General features: G+C 45.5%; 1 protein-coding gene across 1 annotated transcript; it reads right to left on the bottom strand.

Annotated features, from left to right (window-relative positions):
• Nucleotides 1-1,660: 1,660 nt before the first annotated feature.
• On the bottom strand, nucleotides 1,661-18,879 carry LOC115462706 (fatty acid-binding protein, intestinal-like). The gene is made up of 4 exons (XM_030192708.1): nucleotides 18,737-18,879; nucleotides 17,054-17,226; nucleotides 14,069-14,176; nucleotides 1,661-1,896 (listed from the first exon to the last, which is right to left on the bottom strand). Exons 1-4 carry the CDS (start codon nucleotides 18,801-18,803, stop codon nucleotides 1,846-1,848), a joined length of 399 nt encoding a protein of 132 aa, XP_030048568.1. The 5' UTR covers nucleotides 18,804-18,879; the 3' UTR covers nucleotides 1,661-1,845.
• Between the last annotated feature and the right edge of the window lie 3,457 nt (nucleotides 18,880-22,336).

Genomic DNA, 22,336 nt, shown 5'->3' on the forward strand with positions numbered 1-22,336 from the left:
CTGTTACCAATAACCTACCCTTCAATTATGGGCTGCTCATGTCTTTGTCAGTGGGCAAACTTACAAAATCAGCAAGGGATCAAATACTTATTTCCCCCACTGTATATCAGTCTGAGTAGTCTGACTTTTCCAGTGAGAGGTGTAATGCTGTTGTGTATATTCACTGCTGCCTTTTTAAAAGTACTGTTATTAGTATTTGTGTGTTCAGAATTGGTGGTGTTAAAGTTTGCTACATAGGCTTTGAGTATGTATGTGGTTTATATTGATACTGGGCAGACTGTTTATTAGAAATCCTTCATCAAGTGCACTTTAAGGCATTATTTAGGAGTATCTCAAGAAATGCTACTCTTACTTATATATATAGTGCCCACCCATATTAGCTCTGGGCCACCCAAAATGTCAGGTCTGGCTAAGCCACTGCTCCAAACTAAAGCCCAGAGGTGCCATTAGTATGTTAAATAAGACAGACATCAAGTATCCCTGTGAGACTCCACAGACCAATCGGTGCCCATGCCCGAGAGAGCTTCCCCAACATTTTTACTTAATGTGATCTTGGAATAAGGAAGCCCTTGAACCACTCCAATACTGTTCCTGATATTCCCTAACCACTCAAACTCTACAGGATATCATGGTCCACCAGGGCAAATACATTGAAGATATCAAACTGAAGCAGCAATGCCCTTCTACCCACACTAATCTTATTCTTTATATTAGATATCAGTCTCTGTGCTGAAACCACTGCTAAAACCCGATTGTGAGTTATGCAGGATATTAGATTGTAGAACCATAAGTACATAAGTACTGCCATACTGGAAAAAGACCAAAGGTCCATGAAGCCCAGCATCCTGTTTCCAACAGTGGCCAATCCAGGTCACAAATACCTGGTAAGATCCCCCAAAATACAAAACATTCAGTTCTATCAGTACTCTGGGATGAATACCATCCGGTCCAGAAGATTTGCTACTCTTCAGTTTGTAGAACTGCCCCATTACATCCTCCAGTTTCTACATAAATTGAGTGTTCTCAGGGTATGAAAACAAAGACACATTAGGGTATCCACCAAAAGTTTGGGAATCACTGGACTAAATGTTAGTGATATTTTAATAATTGTAATTCCTGGGATCTGCTTAGCGCTTTAATAGTGGAATATAAGCCACATAATATAACGTAACTCTGCCATTTCTACCGCCTTGTGCTGCAAAGGCTCCAGTCACAAGAAAAAAAGAGAACAAACCCTTCCACAAATAACCCACAGAAGAATTTTAAAAAAAAGTAGAAGGCACCACGGCAAAAGTGCCAGGATGGCCAAAGCCCCAGTTTATTTCAAGTTCAGAGAGACATATACAAGGTCACTTCCCATGAACCCAGCATAGGCTCCATTTCAGCATTAATGCCTTCATCAGGGGTCAGAAAACTGGACTGCTGACTCACAGTATAATGAGAGTCAAATGGGAAAATAAATCAAAATATGCCTCTTACATCTGGAACAAACAGCAAATGAATGGTGTCTCTGGCTTATAAAAGGCACGACATTCATTATCCGTTTGCAAAGGCTCCAGTGACATCTTACATTCCCTCCCCTGTGACTGAATCTGCAGCACAATCTCGGTGCTATTGCTGAGCTCTGGATTATGCACAAAGGATCTAATGAAAACCGCCACGGAACAGCTTTGCTGAATTTGCATGTTTTATTTGCACCTTTAGAATGTTTGAACAGCAGTTGCTACGCCTGGCAAGGTGAACAGTCAAGTAGGTTGGGCTCCCACAGGATCCCATCAGTAACGGGTTGGAAAGACCGAGGACACGTTTCTTCTTCTCTTCTTTACCAAGCTCCCTGGCTGATGTTCACTCTCTCTTGAAGATCCTCTTGGCTTTTACTCCTTCATATGAGTAGGACTAAAGTTGAAACAAACAAACAAACAAAAAAAGTTTAACTGACAAGTTCCCTGTTGCATAATATCATGTCTGTTGGGGCTCAAAGTCCCTGTGATGTTAAATGAATGATAGATCCATAGCTGAAGCTCCTTCACTTCATCCAGAGAGGAGTAATTTGTTTAGCCCCTTTCATTTGAAATATTAGCTTGTGTGTCTAGGAGTCAGCCAACATGATATCACTAGAATAACCACCACTATCACCAGGAGTAACTCTGGGACACTATTCACAGGAAAACCAGAACCTCCACAGCCATTTCATAAATGAGTTCTGAAGCTCTCACTAGCCTAGGGGTGGACAACCTTGGTGCTCAAGACCCACAACTCAGTCAGGTTTTCAGATTTCCACAATGAATATGCACGAGATCCAGTTACATGCACTGCTTCCATGGTATGCAAATAGATATCATGCATATTCATTGGAGAAATCCTGAAAATCTGACTGAGTTGCGGCCCTTGAGGACCAAGGTTGCCCATCCCTGCACTAGCCCATTTTGCTATCAGGATATCCACATTAATATGTAAGTCTTGTGTATTATTTCCTGTGGATACAATGGCGGTAGCACATGAAAGATCATGAGAACTACATGGGATAGTGAAAACTTCAGGACCTGCTTTACAAAGGCAGTGGTGCATGGCGTAGCCACAGGGGAGGGGGTGCCTTAGGGTCTCAGGCCCCCCTCTGCAAGGGAAAGAGAATACCAGCAGACATGCTTTGACTGTCAATATTGGCTTTCCCGCACATGCTCAGTAATGCAAAGATAATTTTATTGTGGTGGCAGGGAGGAGGGTAGGGGAAGAGAATACCAGACACCCTTAAGTCAACCTTTTGGGGGAACCCCCAAAAATGGACTTCTGGCTACACCCATGGTGCAAGGATTAAGGAAACAGCATTTTCCTAATCAATCATTTAGAAGTAGGAAGCAATAGAAATCTATAGGATGTAATCTCATTCCAAAGCTGCCAAATAAATTAAGTTTGTGGAATATCAATGCATATGCACGAATATTTTGCATTGCTTCAACAGATGAGTTGAACTGTTATAATCCTTTATGAGGTTAACATGTTGGGAGAAGCATTACACAGGCCTATCCAATCTACCCAGCCATACCACACTGATATATCTAGCAGTCTGCTTAGATGAGTGTTAAGATCCCAAAGTTAACATTAAAAGGTTTGGCAGTAAGACACAGGTATGGGGCTAACTACTGTCAAAACTAGTAAGGTAGGGCTCCAGCTTGTCCTGGGGACTCCCAGCCAGTTGGCCTTCGGAATATCCACAATGAACATGCTTGAGATTCATTGCATGTAATGATGATTCTCTCAAGCATATCCATTATGGATATCCTGAATACCCAAGTCCATAGGAGTCCATAGGACAAGTTGGGAACCACTGCTCTTGAAGACAAAATGAGGAGTCATGACTTACTACTACAGTCATCTGAGCCGAGGTTTAAAAACCTGAGACACAAATTTTAGCTTTAGAAATGCAGGCAACTCAGGTTCCAGGCTTGAAGCATTTAATCAGAGAATTAACACTGCAGATGCCCCCTACAGGTGTCACAAGGAAATAGAAACCTTAATACAAAAATTACAGGATGCTCGCAAGCAGGTTTCAGCCATTACGGGTCTCCCATGTCTTCCATATGCCCCTCCATATACAGCTGCAGCCATGCCTGTCTCAGCCGTGGTAAAAGTATCTGAGTCTAGACCTCTAGCGGGAGGACTCACCCAAACGCATAATAATTAATTTATACTTGGGGAAATTGCTCCAGAGCATTCACAAATATTTATAATTTTAAGAACATGCGCCGTATTTATAAGTTTTAAAGATATATTTTGGTTAATTCTCCACCAATTACCAATTAAGGTAATAAGATTCACAATTGCAAGAATAAGAGGAATTAAGTATATTTATTGCATTACATTAACCTGCATTACCAGGTTTAAGACCATATGTAAAGAACAAGAACAGAGCATAGCTTCAAAAGGGGTTTATTTATAATACAGTTTTCAGCATTTGCAGCGAGAGGTAGTTTTTTTTAAAGGATCTTGGAATAGAGAATTTGTGCCAAAAACAACAAGGTAACAGGTTTAAATCAGGTTAACGTACAGAAACGTCCTTTGTTGTAGAAGCTGAGTGATGAGCACATGGTCACAGGAGAGATCCTCACAGCAGGGAGATGAGCTGCAGGTCCCCAGAGCAGCAGATCCCCCCAAAAAAGAGATGTGTGCAAGGTGGCCGCCAGGTAGGAAGCTCCATGGTGAGCTCCGGAGGTCCTAGGGAAAAAGGTCTTAACTGCACTGTTCTGCGCTGTCCTGGACCATCCTAGTTCGGACCGGAACGGACCCAGATCACAGCACAACCGAATAGGAGACTACGAGTGGACTGCGACGGTCTCGGTGAAACCACAATGTCGAGGTAGCTGGCTGCCTGCGGCCACCAGCTACCTCGACATTGTGGTTTCACCGAGAAGTGGAGCGAGAGTAAGGCTGGGCTTTGAGAGCTCAGATCAGACGCCTCTTCAGCGTCCGGGCACCAGATAGCGAGAGACATCGCGAAACCCAGAAAAGCGCTCAGGCTCCTAGTCTGGGTCGCAGCGTGAGAGAGAATTGACCGGGATCCCCAACAAAAACTGCCGGGCTACCTGGCTCTGATCCACGGCAACCGCCTGCCGCACCAACCACCAGCATCACCAACCACCCGACCGCTCACAACCACCTCCAACCTCACCGACTACCTGCTCGTCTGCACCCACCTCCTGCACCGCTGACCACTCACTAACCGATAACCACCTCCGACATTGCTAACCACCCGCCCGCCTACACCCACCTCCCAAATCGCTAATCACCCGCCACACCTACCTCCATTATCGCCAACCAGTCAGTCTCCGCTGCACTCCGGCTGGCAGTAGAAGGAAGCAAAGTGCTGATCACGAGGAGCGGCAGAGGAAGACAGGCGGGAGAGACAGGAGTGACAGAAGAAAGATGCAGCCATCGGAGGAGATTTGCGAGGGCAGGAGAAAGGAGCAGCCACCGAAGGAGATCAGCGAGACTACGCGAATGACGCAAGGCCCAGAGCAGCCCATGGTCAGGCCACGTTGCCCCATACCGCATACGACTGCTCGGCACTAGCGCAGACCCCCAGCCCGACAACAAAACACCACCAGCGATCAAAAGAGCAAGAAGACAAAACCTGTGTGATCTAACCTCTGATCGCCTGCCAGGGGCACAGAAGGAAGCACAGAAGAAATTCAAGGGAAAATGGACGTGGCTCTGCAAGGACTGGGCAATGAGAGCTCATGGACTACCGACGACAGCTACGATGATTGGTATATTAATGAGCCGGAGCAGGGCCGTGCCTAGGGTCTCTGGCGCCCCCCCTGCAGACTATCAGTTGGCGGCTCACCACTTGCCACACTGACAGGAATTGTCAGCAATATTCTTAGAAACAAATTGCTATACATTGCAAAATAAGATAGCAGATGTAAATTCTCAAAGTGGACATATTCCAAACACTAAAATGAAAATAAAATGATTTTTTTCTACCTTTGTTGTCTGGTGACTTTCTTTTTCTGATCATGCTGGCCCAGTATCTGATTCTGCTGCTATCTGTCCTCTTAACTCCGTTTCCAGGGCTTCTCGATACCCTGTCCTCACTTGGATTCCAGGGCACTGTCCTTTCCTGGTTCTCTTCCTACCTCTCCCTCCGCACCTTTAGTGTTCACTCTGGTGGATCCTCTTCTACTTCTATCCCTCTGCCTGTCGGCGTACCTCAGGGTTCTGTTCTTGGTCCCCTCCTCTTTTCTATCTACACTTCTTCCCTTGGTTCATTAATCTCATCCCATGGCTTTTCCTACCATCTCTATGCTGATGACTCCCAAATCTACCTTTCTACACCTGATATCTCACCTTGCATCCAAACCAAAGTTTCAGCGTGCTTGTCTGACATTGCTGCCTGGATGTCTCAACGCCACCTGAAATTAAATATGACCAAAACCTTCTCATTTTCCCCCCCAAACCCACCTCCCCGCTCCCCCCGTTTTCTATTTCTGTTGATGGCTCTCTCATTCTCCCTGTCTCCTCAGCTCGAAACCTTGGGGTCATCTTTGACTCTTCTCTCTCCTTCTCTGCTCATATCCAGCAGACCGCCAAGACCTGTCGTTTCTTTCTTTACAACATCCGTAAAATCCGCCCCTTTCTTTCCGAGCACTCTACCAAAATCCTCATCCACACCCTTGTCACCTCTCGTTTAGACTACTGCAATCTGCTTCTTGCTGGCCTCCCACTTAGTCACCTCTCCCCTCTCCAGTTGGTTCAAAACTCTGCTGCCCGTCTCATCTTCCGCCAGGGTCGCTTTACTCATACTACCCCTCTCCTCAAGACCCTTCACTGGCTCCCTATCCGTTTTCACATCCTGTTCAAACTTCTTCTACTAACCTATAAATGTATTCACTCTGCTGCTCCCCAGTATCTCTCCACACTCGTCCTTCCCTACACCCTTTCCCGTGCACTCCGCTCCATGGATAAATCCTTCTTATCTGTTCCCTTCTCCACTACTGCCAACTCCAGACTTCGCGCCTTCTGTCTCGCTGCACCCTACGCCTGGAATAAACTTCCTGAGCCCCTACGTCTTGCCCCATCCTTGGCCACCTTTAAATCTAGACTGAAAACCCATCTCTTTAACATTGCTTTTGACTCGTAACCACTTGTAACCACTCGCCTCCACCTACCCTCCTCTCTTCCTTCCCGTTCACATTAATTGATTTGATTTGCTTACTTTATTTATTTTTTGTCTATTAGATTGTAAGCTCTTTGAGCAGGGACTGTCTTTCTTCTATGTTTGTACAGCGCTGCGTATGCCTTGTAGCGCTATAGAAATGCTAAATAGTAGTAGTAGTAGTCCTTTCCATTTATTTCTTTCCTTTCCTCCTTTCTTCTTCATTTCTGGTCCTCAGCTTCTGCCTATTTTCTTCATCCATGTGCAGTTTTTCTCCTCTCTTCCTTTTCCCTCATTTCATCTCCTTCATCTCTCTTCCCTCCCCTCTATGTCCAGCAATTTCTCCTCTCTCCCTGAGCCCTGCCCTGCAATCCATATCCATCCATGCCCATCTGTCCCCTCCATTCATCCCTATCCATTCATGCCCATCCATGCTCCTCTGTCCCCTGCCCCCTCCATTCATCCCTATCCAGCAATTCCCCTCTCTCCCTGAGCCCTGCCCTCCCAATCCATGCCTATCCATGCTCCTCTGTCACCTGCCCCCTCAATTCATCCCTATCCAGCAATTCCCCTCTCTCCCTGAGCCCTGCCCTGCAATCCATATCCACCCATGCCCATCTGTCCCCTCCATTCATCCCTATCCACTCATGCCCATCCATGCTCCTCTGTCCCCTGCCCCCTCCATTCATCCTTTTCCAGCAATTCCCCTCTCTCCCTGAGCCCTGCCTTCCCAATCCATGCCCATCCACGCTCCTCTCTCTCCTCTCGCTCCCATGTCCCATCATGTCCCAGTTGGCCTGGCCTGGCCCGCCCTCTTCTCCCCTCCCCCTTCGCATCCATGCTCTCGTCTCTCCCCTGCCCTCCCGCTCCCATTGTTCAACTGCCTGCCCTCTTCTCTCCCCCCAACATCCCTTTTCTTTTTTTTCTTTTTAAATTTACCTCCGTGGCGGTCCAGCAGCGCAGCGTCAGTGAAGGAGGCAGCGCTCCCAACGTCTCTAGCTTTCCCTTCGCTGTGTTCCGCCTTCTTCTGACGTCATTTCCTTGACGTCAGAAGAAGGCGGAACACAGCGAAGGGAAAGCTAGAGACGTTGGGAGCGCTGCCTCCTTCACTGACGCTGCGCTGCTGGACCGCCACGGAGGTAAATTTAAAAAGAAAAAAAAAGAAAAGGGATGTTGGGGGGGGGGGGAGAAGAGGGCAGGAAGTTGAACAATGGGAGCCGGAGGGCGAGCGAGGTGAGCATGGTGCGGCGGCGCCCCCCAGAGGGAGGCGCCCCCCTGCCATGCTTACCTCGCTTACCGTGTTGGCACGGCCCTGAGCCGGAGGGCCCCACTGTCCAGGAGTAAGTTATAAAATGCTTGACTTTTTCTAGTATAGCTTTGTTTGATCAGCTGAAAAGAAAAAAAAAACTCACATCCAACTCGGTATACTAGAACTGTGCTACCTTAATGCTGCTTTAAAGAACCTCAACTCTGCACTAATTTACTGTTTATGCTGCACTGCGTATACTGCACTGCTTACTGTTTAAGTTGCACTGATTACACTGTACTGCTTAGACTGTATTGCTCATATTGCACTGCGTATACTGTTTATATTGTGCACTGCTTACTGTTTAAGCTGCATTGCTCATACTGCACTGTGTATTGCTTATACCGTACCGCATATACTATACTGCTTACTGTTTAAGTTGCACACGAACTATAGCCAACATGAATACCAAAAAACTGTTCATGATAATTTACTTCCTCCCCCTAATCTACCACGCATGGACCACTCCCAACTTAAACAACAACCTACCCACAATACATAAAACCTATAGACAACCCACCTACAACTCACCAGACCAAAAGAATAACAACCAACTGAAAGGAAAAACAAATACATACGGATATAATCAACAGAAAGGGAAGAAAGGAAACAACAAAACCAAATACCAAGAAAACAGACAACTAATAAATTAACACATCCACGGCCCGGATCAAACCGTACCATCCAATCCAACTGGGTTACGCAAATGCCAGGTCAGTAGTAAACAAAACAGAGATCATAACAGACTGGATCACCACAGACAATCTTGACCTCCTATTCTTCACTGAAACCTGGATCCACGACCTTAAGGATCCCATAATCCTAGATTTATGCCCACCAGGATACAAAATTACCCACTGGACAAGGAACGGGAAAAGAGGAGGTGGTATAGCCATAATATACAAATCCGAGTTCACTATCACAACCACAGCTGAATCCATCCTACCTCAACTTGAAATTGCATCGGTAAGAATCAATCACCCAAACCTGCAGGAACTCCTTAACGCAATCCTACTCTACAGGCCGCCACTCAACTGGCAAGACACTGAAACACACCTCATGGACTTCATCTCGAACACATGTATCTCTACTTCAAACCTTATCATAATAGGCGACATCAACCTGCACTTGGAAGACCTCACCTCAACAAGCACCCAAGAATGTAAAGAATTCCTACAATTATGGGACCTTCACGTACCAAATGCACAACCAACACACACCAAAGGACATACACTAGACATTATCGCATATAAATTCGATCCAGACTTAAACCTTATATTAGCAGATACAAAATGGATACCCACACCGTGGTCAGACCACTACAAAGCATACATCTCCCTCCAATGGCGAGCGAAAACCACAATCAAAAAACAAGAACGAAAAACCTACACCACGAGAGAAAAATAGACCCGGTAGTGTTCTGGCAACAGATCTATTATAACGGATGGACAACAAAGGCAGACACAACCAAATTCCTCCTAGACTGGGACAACAGATCCAAAACAATATTAGACAACATCGCCCCAATTCAAACTAGAACCTCACACAGAAAGAACTCAATACCATGGTTCAATGAAGAACTGAAAAAACTCAAAACACAAGTTAGGAAATTAGAACGTGCATGGAGTAAAAAGAAAAACGATCCTACACTTAATGCTTGGAAACAACTCTGAAGAAAATATAAATACATCATAAGACAAACCAAAAGACTACACTACAAAACTGAAACAGGACCAAATTACAAGGACACACACAAACTCTTCCAACTCGTGAATAAACTACTAGACACCACACCAATCATGAACAGCAGCAAAGACACACCAGGAGCTGAAAACCTCGCGAAGTACTTCAAAGAGAAAATAGTACAACTGCGACTTAAAATACCTATTAGCCCCATCGAATACGCTGCACTCCTAGACTGTCTAGACCCAGACCCTGGAATATACCCAGCAGATAGGATTTGGACTGAATTCGAGATACTATCGGAAGATCTCATCTCCCAAACGCTTAAAAGATTCGCCAAATCTCATTGCAAACTAGATATGTGCCCAAATAACCTTATGAAATCGGCCCCTCAACACTTTATAACAGATCTAATGAAACACGTGAATTTTATGCTACAAAATGGACTCTTCCCAGAGGAGAAAGGAAACATTCTACTCACCCCCATACCCAAAGACGCAAAGAAAAATGTGAGTGAATTAACCAACTATAGACCAGTAGCATCCATTCCCTTAATAACCAAAACAACAGAAGAGATGGTAACCAAACAACTCACAGACTATCTAAACAAGTTCTCAATATTACATGACTCCCAGTCAGGATTTCATTCTAATCACAGTACTGAAACAGTTACGCTCATGATGAAATTCAAACAAACAATTGCAACCGGCAAGAATATATTACTTCTACAATTCGACATGTCAAGCGCCTTTGACATGGTTGATCATGGAATCCTACTACACATCCTTGAATACTTCGGTATCGGAGGCAATGTTCTTAATTGGTTTAAAGGATTCCTAACTACATGCTCATATCAAGTGACATCAAATTCGATTACATCAGCCGCATGGACACCTGAATGTGGAGTTCCATAGGGATCTCCCTTCTCACTGACTATATTCAACCTAATGATGACACCCTTGGCCAAACTACTATCAAACCAAAACCTCAACCCATACATTTATGTTGATGATGTAACGATCTACACCACATTCAAACAAGACCTAAAAGAAATTTCCAATGAAATCAACCAAAGTCTACATATCATGCACTCCTGGGCAGATGCCTTTCAGCTAAAACTCAACGCAGAAAAAACCCAATGCCTAATACTCACCTCTCAACACAACACGAGCAAATATACCACCATCAACACACCAAAACTAAATCTACCAATTTCGGAAACCCTGAAAATTCTTGGAGTCACCATTGATCGGCACCTAACACTTGAGAATCACGCGAAAAACCCAACTAAAAAGATGTTCCACTCAATGTGGAAATTAAAAAGAATAAGACCATTCTTCCCAAGGACCGTCTTCCGTAATCTGGTACAATCATTAGTACTCAGTCATCTAGATTACTGCAACTCACTCTACGCTGGCTGCAAAGAGCAAATACTCAAAAAACTCCAAAGAGCCCAGAACACGGCAGCCAGACTCATATTTGGAAAATCAAAATACGAAAGTGCAAAACCCCTATGAGAGAAGCTGTACTGGTTCCCACTCAAAGAACGCATCACGTTCAAAGTATGTACCCTAATACATAAAATCATCCATGGCGATGCCCCAGCCTACATGTCAGACCTGATAGACCTGCCATCCAGGAATGCCAAAAAATCATCTCGTACATTCCTTAATCTTCATTTCCCCAACTGTAAAGGTCTGAAATACAAATTAACGCATGCATCAACCTTTTCCTATATGAGTACGCAATTCTGGAATGCATTGCCAAGTAACCTAAAAGCAACCTATGAACTGACCAACTTCCGTAAACTACTAAAGACCTATCTCTTCGACAAGATATACCACAAAGACCAAAACATGTGAAACTCCCACATATATCCAGAAATGTTAATAATGACCTCTGTTATATTACTATCATGTATTCCATTACCATGCAACCCAAAATCCTTCTGTAACACCAAATGTTTACTCCCTTCTCATTTCCACTATCCATGATGTATTGTAAGCCACATTGAGCCTGCAAAAAGGTGGGAAAATGTGGGATACAAATGCAACAAACAAACAAATAAATAAATAAAAATAAATAAATAAATAAACAAACAGATCTGTTCTGCAGGGAGGGATGGCAGCAGTAAGGTATAAACGCTGCATCAGTAGCTTGTCTAGATGTTAAGGTCTTATGGTAGGAGACCGAGTACACAGGAAGGATGGTGGATATGTGAACAGCCTCCCAGGACAGGAAGAAGAGCGGAGGGAAAGCAATATTCATAGAAACAATTTTGAAGAATTAGAGGATCCTTTGGGTGTGGTTCTGCTAAATGTTGGGAAAATCCAATGCTATTTCTGGGATAAGCAGCATAAAATGTATTGAACGTTTTGTGGATCTTGACAGGTATTTGTGACCTGGATTGGCCACTGTTGGAAACAGGATACTGGGCTTGATTGACCTTTGGTCTGTCCCAGTATGGAATCTTGCTACTCTTTGGGGTTCTACATGGAATGTTGCTTCTCTTTGAACTTCTGCATGGAATCTTGTTATTCTTTAGAATCCTAGAATCTTGCTACTCTTTGAGGTTCTACATGGAATGTTGCTACTATAGGGGGTTTTGCCAGGTATTTGTGACCTAGATTGGCCACTGTTGGAAACAGGATACTGGGCTTGATGGACCTTTGGTCTGTCCCAATGTGGCAATACTTATGTACTTATGATAAGCCGAGGGTGCCTAGTGCTGGAGGTTACAACAGAAGAAAGGGCAATTTCTCATGGACTCACAGCTATGTGCTCAAGACCTCATTTCTAGAAACCTTGTGCATACAACTCATCCTCCTATGCTCAGTAGGGATGGGTTGTCTTTTGCAGCAATGAGGCAGACGATTCCTAGATTGACATTGGGGCCCACATGCAAACTTATGTATTTACTAGTAAAAAAGCCCCGTTTCTGATACAAATGAAACGGGGGCTAGCAAGGTTTTCTTCAGAGTGTGCATGTGGGAGTGTGTGTCCCTGCCCTCTCTCCCTCCCTCTCCCCCCTCCGAGTCCAGTCCTTCAGTGTTAAGTTTCCTGCTGTTCTGTGTTTTTGTTACAGAGAGAGTGAGGGCATCTCTCTCCCCTCCCCCCTCTGAGTCCTTCTGTTTTCCTTCACTCATGGGGAAAACGGATATCTCTGGCGCTTCACACTTCCGGCTGGAGGCTTCATAGAACGTTGGTCTTGCCTTTTATATATATAGATGTACACAGTATTGGCGAAAGGGCACACTCTTTCTACAGTGTGCATTATTTTAGGCAAAGAAAAATTCCTGTAAACACAGGATGAAAATTCTCTAGCTGCCCATCCTTAGTGGTCAGACATCAAACTGTGAAAGGATGAAGCTCATCATTTTCTACACATGCTCTCACACAGCCTAATTTATTAAGAGCTTAAAGGGGGCTAGTTCTGGGCTACCCCATCCCAATTGTCCTGTGCTGGATACATGTAACAGATGTTCTTTAGTCTGAGTTTTTGAATGAGTTGGAAGCTTCCATCAGCACTGGAGAGATCTATTAACACATTTAACTCAAATGAAAGCTCTGGAACTTAAGTGACAGATGAAGTTCAACGTTGACAAGTGCAAAGTGATGCATGTGGGAAGCTAGAACCCGAATTACAGCTATGTTTTGGAAGGTACCGCTTTAGGAGTTACAGACCAAGAAAGGGATCTGGGAGTCATTGTGGATAGGACGTTGAATACTTCAGCTCAATGTGCTGCGGCGGCTAAGAAGGTGAACAGAATGTTGAGTATTATTAGAAAAGGGATGGGAAACAAACATGAGGATGTTATAATACCGTTATATCGCTCCATGGTGCGACCGCACCTGGAGTATTGTGTTCAGTTCTGGTCACCTCATCTCAAAAAAGATAAAAAGGAATTGGAGAAGGTGCAGAGAAGGGCGACAAAAATTATAAAAGGGATGGTACGACTACCCTATGAGGAGAGGTTAATACGGCTAGGACTCTTTAGCCTGGAGAAAAGGCGGCTGAGGGGTGATATGATAGAGGTCTACAAAATAATGAGTGGGGTAGAGCGGACGGATGTGAAGCATTTGTTTACACTTTCTAACAATAATAGAACCAGGGGACACAAAACAAAATTAGAATGTGGTAGGTTTAAACAAATCGGAGAAAGGTTTTCTTTACTCAGCGCGTAGTTAGAGTCTGGAACTCAATGCTGGAGAAGGTGGTGATGGTGGCTGGCCTTGCTGAGTTTAAAGGGGGTCTGGATAGATTCCTGAAAGAAACGTCCATTGATCAATATTAAATTTGGGGTTTTTGCCGGGTTCTTGGGGCCTGGATTGGCCACTGTCGGAGACAGAGTGCTGGGCTTGATGGACCTTTGGTCTTTTCCCAGCGTGGCAGTGCTTATTTACTTATGTACTAAGTGTAAACTTACCTGTATAAGCTCACCGCCCACAATTTCTCGTGTTGTCTTCAGATGTTTGTTGTTATCTTTACGAGTAAAATCGCCTTCCAATATGTCTCCATTTAGATCCCAAACACCCTAAAATCAGATAGGACATAATGGTAGTCACAAATCCTGGCCTCTGACCGAGAGGCATATTTGATATAACCTAGTACCTGGACAGCAACAAGGGTGACATCATTTCCACTAATTGGCCAGATAAATTATGGTTTATGTGTTTATGGCCGTTTGTAAAACATAAATCAGTGGTTTGCATTAAAAAAAAAATCATACATTAAACACAAAGAACAGAACATCAGAGGTTAGAATTAATTTGATGTTTTGACACCATAGCGAGCAATGTGTTACCTGCTTTTACTGCTGATCTCTGGCTCCTTTCCAAGGACTGCAGAATAGATCAGGATGGGAGCACTTAACACTGATAAGATACCTGAACTAAGATTGTAACCAGGGGTGTGCTGGTAAACTTTTAACAACGGGCTCTCTCTCCAGGCATTGGGGGGGGGGGGGGGGGGAGAACGCATGCCTCTCTCGCCCTCCTCCCTTTGTGCGGGCACACTAGGCATACCTTTGAGGGCAGGGATGTTGAGCCCCACCAACTCATAAATTGACCGCCACCACTCCCTGCCAGTGGCGTAGCTACGTGGGGCCACGGGGGCCTGGGCATCCCAAAAACCTTTTCCCCTGGTCCCCTGGTTTTACTGGCACGGGTCCTAAACCCCCGCCAGCTGAAGTGTTGTCCAGTGCCAGTCTCTGGCACTGCCGCGTTGCCTGCCCTGCTCTCTTTCCCCTCACGTCTGGCACGCTCCCTTTAGTGAAACTGAGCATGCAGGACATGAGGGGAAGACACAGCAGGGCCGGAGACCAGCGCTGGACAATGCTTCAGCTGGCAGGGGTTGGGAACTCCCGCTAGCCAAGGTATTTGTTGAGCAGTGGGTGGGGAGTGGCAGGGGGAGAGCGGCAGGGTGGCGGGGGGGCAGCAAGGCGGCGGGGCGGTGGGGCAGGGTGATGGGGCGGCAGAGCAGTATGTGCCCCCCCCCCCCCACCTCGGGATCTGGCACCCTCCCACCGTGAGGCCCGGCTATGCCCCTACTGTTTGTTTCCAGCTCTGAGTAGTATGCTGGGACTTCTCCCAGCCTGCTGCTCAGAGCTGGAAACAAGGCGCGGAGAGCAGCAGCAGACTATTTACTTGGGGCTCAGCATCTCCACCCGCAAAATAAAGGAGAATTCAGGAGGGGGCCTGAGCCCACGTTTTGGGAGCCAGTTGTTAAAGTAGCCACAGGGGGCCTACTTTAACAACCAGCTCTCGCGAGCCTGTGAGAGCCCACTCCAGCACATCACCGATTGTAACACCGCGTTTGGTATTCCAGAGGACATCAAGCCACACCTAACAGAGCCTAAGCAATTAGCACAGCCCTGCCCATTCCCTCTCCTCCTGGTATACTGTGCACTGAGAAGAGAGACATTCAAAAAGAATGATAGCCAAACAGTCTACTGGATTCTGCATCTCTCACCTTCCCCATCCCAAAATTTATCCCTGGTGATCCAGTGGACCCCTCACCTCCTCCCAGCTGAGCTTTAAAGATGGAAGGCAGGAGTGAGGCCTACTCATTACCAGGGGCGTATCTGGAATCCGGCGGTAGGGGGGGCCAGAGCCAGAGAGGGGGGGCACATTTTTGCCTCCCCCCCCCCCGCCGCCGCCGCCGCCGCCTCTCTCCACCCCCTCCCCGCCGTCAACCCTCCCCCGCTGCTTACTTTTGCTGGCGGGGTCCGACCCGCAATCTTCATATTTCGGCTTCCTCCGTGGCCATGTGCTTCCAGGAAGTAACGCTGCAGCGCTGATTCGTTGAATCTAGTTCGGCGTCTGACGTGCTGGGACGTCAGACGCCGAACTAGATTCAACGAATCAGCGCTGCAGCGTTACTTCCTGGAAGCACATGGCCACGGAGGAAGCCGAAATATGAAGATTGCGGGTCGGACCCCACCAGCAAAAGTAAGCAGCGGGGGAGGGTTGACGGCGGGGAGGGGGGCCAGGGCGAAATCTGCGGGGGCCCAGGCCCCTGTGGCCCCACGCAGATACGCCCCTGCTCATTACTACCTCTACTATCATCTTGAAAAATCTATAAACTTCAACGCTCAGCACTCTGCGGCTACGAATGAAAAATGCCAGCACATCCCAGGGGGCACCATATGGTGTCAGCCGCTATCATTTAACAAACCCCCCAAAACATGGTGGCACAGAGGCAGGAGCGAGTGAGCGTCCTCTTCAGTGTTTGAGGGAGGGGGAGCTGTAGGATTAGAGGCAGTTCAGGGATCCCAGGAAAGTGCAGTACCTCCCGTCACCTTAGATCACTCTCTGCTCTTGCACTAGATTTTACTGTGCTTTACAGAGGGGAACATTCTAGTTTTAGCTACCCTTTGATGCAATATTTTTACGAAGATTTTCCCACACTGATGTCTGATTAGCGCAGGGAAAGTCCAGTAATAGGAAATGCGGTTTAGTGCCTAGTCCTGCAACTTCCCAGAGCTGCAGACTGGCAGATCTCAAGCTTTGTTATGCAAGTGCCATGCTAAGTTTCTTAGACCCTCCCCCTACACACATGATTTCCTATGTTCTTGCTCTGTTCTTCCACCCACTATACAATTGCCATTTACAAGGGCTCCTGAACAGTCTGAAGAGCATTCAAGGCCATCCGAGATGATAGTTCATAGAAGGGAACCTCGGGTGGCAGGAAAATAATTAAAATCTGTATTGATTTGCCAGAAAACCTAAAGCATTCAAAGCAAGACATGCTATCAGCTCCCAAAAGCAGCAGGTGTTGTGTCATGTGTAGATACCACAGCAGTGTTATTCTGTGGTAAGGTAGTGCTGTCTGTTAGATTCACCCCATCCTCCTCAGGCAAGGTATAAGATTTGCCTTCCCTGGACCAGCTGTTCACAGGACCCCCTCTTACCACCAGTTGTATGTCAATATCCAGGAGAAACTGAATTTTCTTTTTCAAATAAAAATCGGCATCCACGGAATGGAAAACGTTCGATTCATGGACACTGAATTGCTTTCCATTCTGCTTGATTTTGAGCTTCATGTTGTCATGAGCTGCTAACTGCCTCTTCTCCTCATCCACACCTGCAAAAAGAGAACAGGGCTTTTACCTAGGCCAGTGGGAGGGGGGGAAATCTTCTTCCATATGGATGTGCAGGAGGCAAGTGCCTCTGCCTTCCCCCTCCCCACCCCACCCACTCAGGCTGGGGACAGCCCATGGGGAGGGGAATGCACAGCAGAGGATCAGTACTTGCTTAGAGCTCTATACCTTTCAGTATCACATGGATACTGGAGTGGAATAATTGGAATAAGCTGAAGGGTCTCAAGAAGTCTTCTATATGAGGTAGAGCTGCCAAGATATCCATTCCAGGAGGGAGACCTTTTGGCCAGTCCTGGATTTCTGCCAACCTCATCTGGTGCATTATGGGACCTACAGCACTGATTTCAATGGATAGAATCATAGACTACAAATGTTACACTGCTTTGGGATGCAAGTTTAAAACCAGGACCGGCCAAAATCTTCCTCCTGGAATGGGGAAAGAGCTTTAATGCACTTAGGTTAGTGTTACTGATTAGCTCCTTTTCCATCATCCAGGCCTGGTTTTACCCTCACTGTCCACTGAGGCTTTTCCTAAGAAAAGGGAGACAAGTCCATGAAGGCAACAGGTAAAACCAGACCTGGATCAACAGTTGCCAACTTCCTTGTATTCAGATGTGCCATCTATGCTGGTGAAGCTAACTTTTGGAAATGATTGGGCTTCTAGATACAACCGAAAGTCACTTCCTTGGACACAGTGAAGGAGCTGGTTCAGTTTGGTACAAAGCGACTCATTTTCTTGAGTACGTGCGAGACCACAGACTCCTTTGGGCAAAATGTGAGCATTCAGCCCTGTACCTAGAATGGTTACAATAAGGCTGCCAACTAGATCCAGTTGATTCAGTCCTGGATTTACCCCGTTGTAGCTTTGCATTTTTTAGGGAATGCAATGGGGGGGAAACCCAGGACTGGATCAACCTTCTTACAATTCCTGTTTGAGGTGCAGATTTCCCCAATCCCTCTCCTTTATAATTGGTACCACACCCATACAATCAGCTTTTCATATTCCACATTAAGTGAAAGCTGCTGTGGAAAAAAGATTACAAGTAAAACAGGAGCACCCTGATGATTACAAACAGAGCAATGAACAGCACAAGCTAATCAGCTTCGTCTCCCTGACAGCTGGGTCACTATTAGGACACTCCGTACCTTGTTAGAAGGAAATATGACAGACACTGTGCTAAGAAGGACCACCTCCAACTTATACAAAACATGGGTTTCTTATTCCTTAGTCCCCCTAGTAGTAACTTGCAGGGGGAACCACAGCTGCACCCCGCCTGCTTCTAAAACCCTGGAATGAGGTGTCAGAGAGGTGCAAAATACCCACTGGTGCTGTCACTCCAATGGAGGAATGTGTTACCACATTTAATCAAATTCCCTCTGCGAGGCTGTGGGATAAAGAAAGCCCACCATCCCCTACAAAGCATGCACCAGCCCTGCAATCAAGAGATACGTTTTGTTTCTTATTCTGCACTGAGTAGACTAGATCAAGCTCACCCATCTTTTCCAATAACTTGTCATAGTTCTCACTGCGATCCAAATTCCAGATCCCATCAAAAGCCATGCTGGAGACTGAGTGAGACGAAGCTGGGCTCAACCTGAGATGAAGAGTCCCTGCTCAGCTGCAATTTATACACTCACTTATCTGAGCTCCAATCAAGATGCTGAGGTGGCTGCTAAAGCTTAGGGTCAGGTTACCTGCTCTGGTGCCCATCAATTGACCCCACCCAGAGCTGGAAGCCTGGTACCTGTTGTCCTGGGAGGGTGATGTTCTTTTTAATAACTACAGCTTAGATGCTCCCAGATAGGGTTACCATATGGCTCCAGAAAAAGAAGGACGGATTGAGCCAGCCGGGTTTTACTTCCATTGCTTTCAAAGCAATGGAAGTAAAACCCGGCTGGCTCAGAGAGGGCAGAAAGGCTTCCAGGTCCCTGGCATGTGCAGTCCTGCTCACTGTATGGCAGGCAGCCACTCCTCTCTGCCCTGCAACCAGCTCTCCTGCCTTTCACCTTGTCCCGTCAAAAGGTCCTGCCTGTTCCTTCCCAACCAGGAGGAAAGGAGAGGCACAGCTAGGACCACTGGGAAGGAACAGGCAGGACCTTTTGACGGGACAAGGTGAACATAGTAACTATGTTACTATGTTCACCTTGTCCCGTCAAAAGGTCCTGCCTGTTCCTTCCCACCCAGGAGGAAAGGAGAGGCACAGCTAGGACCACTTCCCAGCTCTCTCGCCTTTAAAATGTTCCCTGGTTTTAGGGACAGATTTAAACGAGAAAGAAAGTAGAACTGGCTGAATTTTCTTCCTACAGGTGCTTAATGAATCCCCAATAAATAAACAAGGGAAAGAAAAACTGAAAATCGTGAAAAAGAGGGAAAAGTTGATATTTGTAGTAAGGTTAGCATCTGAGTGTTGCTTTAGGAAATGTAGCCCTTTTCACAGCAGGAGAACTGTATAGGCAAATGAAAAACACTGCCTTACCAAACCAGGTGGCACTAAACCTCCCCCCCCCCCCACCCCCCCCAAGCATCATGGACATCCTCCCACCCTCCCCTTTTTTAGTTCAAATGTTTTTTATTAATTTTTTTAAAGTAAAGTAATAAAACAATGTATACAAAACAATGTTCCATCAGACAAATACATTACATACTCAAATGAATAGAACTATGAAAACAATTATGGAAAAAAAAACAATACTAAGATACTAAAAAAATGTTTTAAAGGGAGATGCTGTTTACAGACATAATAAACTGGTAGTTTTCTGTGTATGTCAAAGAACATCAATGTGATTGCAAATCTTATTTTAAATATCTATCCAAAGGTTTCCATGTCCACAGAATGGCCTGTCGGTTATTTGTTTTTTTCAGCACATTTTAATTCATATTTTGATATCATACATACTGTGTTCCACCAGATCTGAATTCTGCATATCTAACTGAGGATGTGCCAAATGTAAAATTATTATATCAATGGAGAGCTTGGATGTATTTCCAAATTTGCATTCAGAACAACTTAATCATTGGACAGAAATATATATAGCATATGGGTTAATGTACCTTCGGCAGAGGCGTAGCCAGGTTTTGACATCAGGGGGAGCAGACTTTTATAAAATAGGCGCCGGTTGGTGTCAGCTAGACAGCAGTGCCTGTGTTGTTTGCAGGTGTAGTGGCTGTGGCGGGTAATGATGAATACAGGCTGTCTCTGTTGCGTCCTACCTACAAGGAAACAGGAAGTTACATCAGGAGATAGGACGCAGAAGAGATCCTTGGACTGGCCAGAGCAGGCAACCTGTCTTCTTAATTACAAGTAAAAATATTAAAATTGTGACCGCTCCCCCTGCACCCCACCTAGCTACGCCACTGACCTTCGGATTTGGTATAACGCCAACAAGAGTTGTTAGGGGAGAGACCCACTCTCCATTTTTTCATAGGGATCCAAATTGCCCTATGTAGTAGAAAGTAACGGGATTGTGCCCTGCTAGTGGAATGAGTTGACCTATTTACTTTGAGCCATAAATGAGACCAATCAATATTAGCAATTTGTATATCCAGGTCCTTAAGCCAAACATCTTCAATACCAATGGAAAGTGAAATATGGAAAATTATCATAACTTTATAAAATGCCAACATTAATTTACCTTTGGAAAATAGAGAAACACAGAAATCATGTAAATCAGGTGATTTTGATAAAGAAGTTAGGTCGATAATACTTTTTTTGATAGCGTGTGTTAACTGTAACCACTGAAACATTTGGTTGGCAGGTAGGTCATATTTAACATAGTAGCATAGTAAATGACGGCAGATAAAGACCTGAATGGTCCATCCAGTCTGCCCAACAAGATAAACTCATTTTACATGGTATGTAATACTTTATATGTATATCCGAGTTTGATTTGTCCCTGCCTTTCTCAGGGCACAGACTGTAAAAGTCCTCCCATCACTGTTCCTGAACTAACAGTTCTGAAGCCAATGTCGAAGCCCCTTAAAATTTACACATCAGGGCACAGACCGTAGAAGTCAGCCCTGCACTGGTCTCCAAATACCGGCGTCGCCACCCAATCTCTGCTAAGATTCCTTAGATCCATTCCTTCTAAACAGGATTCCTTTGTGTTTATCCCACGCATGTTTGAATTCCATTACCATTTTCATCCCCACCACCTCCCACGGGAGGGCATTGCATGTATTCACCACCTTCTCCGTGAAAAAATACTTCTGACTTTACTCCTGAGTCTGACCCCCTTCAACCTCAATTGATGTCTGCTAGTTCTACCACCTTCCCATCTCTAGAAAAGGTTCGTATGCGGATTAATACCTTTCAAATATTTGAACGTCTGTATCATGTCACCCCTGTTTGCATTTGCCGCCCTCTTATAAGCATTCCGAACAACTTAGACAGGATATCCCCGCTGGCAGAGTCTTTGATGCATAAGGCCTGCCTGCTCTCTAAACGTTTCCTTAGAGGAACATAAGCACTTCAAATGTAAGAACTGGCCTGTCAGGATATTGTCACGTTGATGTTTAGGGTGGAAACTGGAGTATTGCAATCTCATGTTACAGTCTGTATCTTTCCTGTAGATAGAAGTAGTTAGCCGCCCTTCTTCTAGCCTGATCGAAAAGTCAATATAGCATTAATCAGATCAGAAATGCTTTCAGCGACACTGGTGGAGTATCGCCACCTACAACGCATCCCTAGGGGATTAAGGATATACTGAGAACCGCGCTTTCTAGGGAACAATGACTATGTACAAAATTGGAATAGGGTTATATCCCAATGTTCCCTTGACTTAATGTTGATCAGGAAAGATTCTACCAAAGTTGTTCGGAATGCTTATAAGAGGACAGCAAATCTAAATTGGCACTGGTCCTGTATTAAATAAATCTTTAAGAGGTCCCGCCAGGACCTCCCTGAGCTCCCTCAATATCCTGGGATTTTTCCCATCCGGCCCCATAGCTTTGCCCACCTTCAGATTCTCAAGCTGTTTATAAACTCTTTTTTCCGTAAACGGCACAATATCCACTCCATTCCCAGACCTTCCCTCGGCAGCCAACTACGGTCCTTCACCAGGATTTTCCTCCATGAACACTGAAGAGAAATAATT

Source organism: Microcaecilia unicolor, chromosome 2, assembly GCF_901765095.1.
Source record: "Microcaecilia unicolor chromosome 2, aMicUni1.1, whole genome shotgun sequence".
NCBI lineage: Eukaryota > Metazoa > Chordata > Amphibia > Gymnophiona > Siphonopidae > Microcaecilia > Microcaecilia unicolor.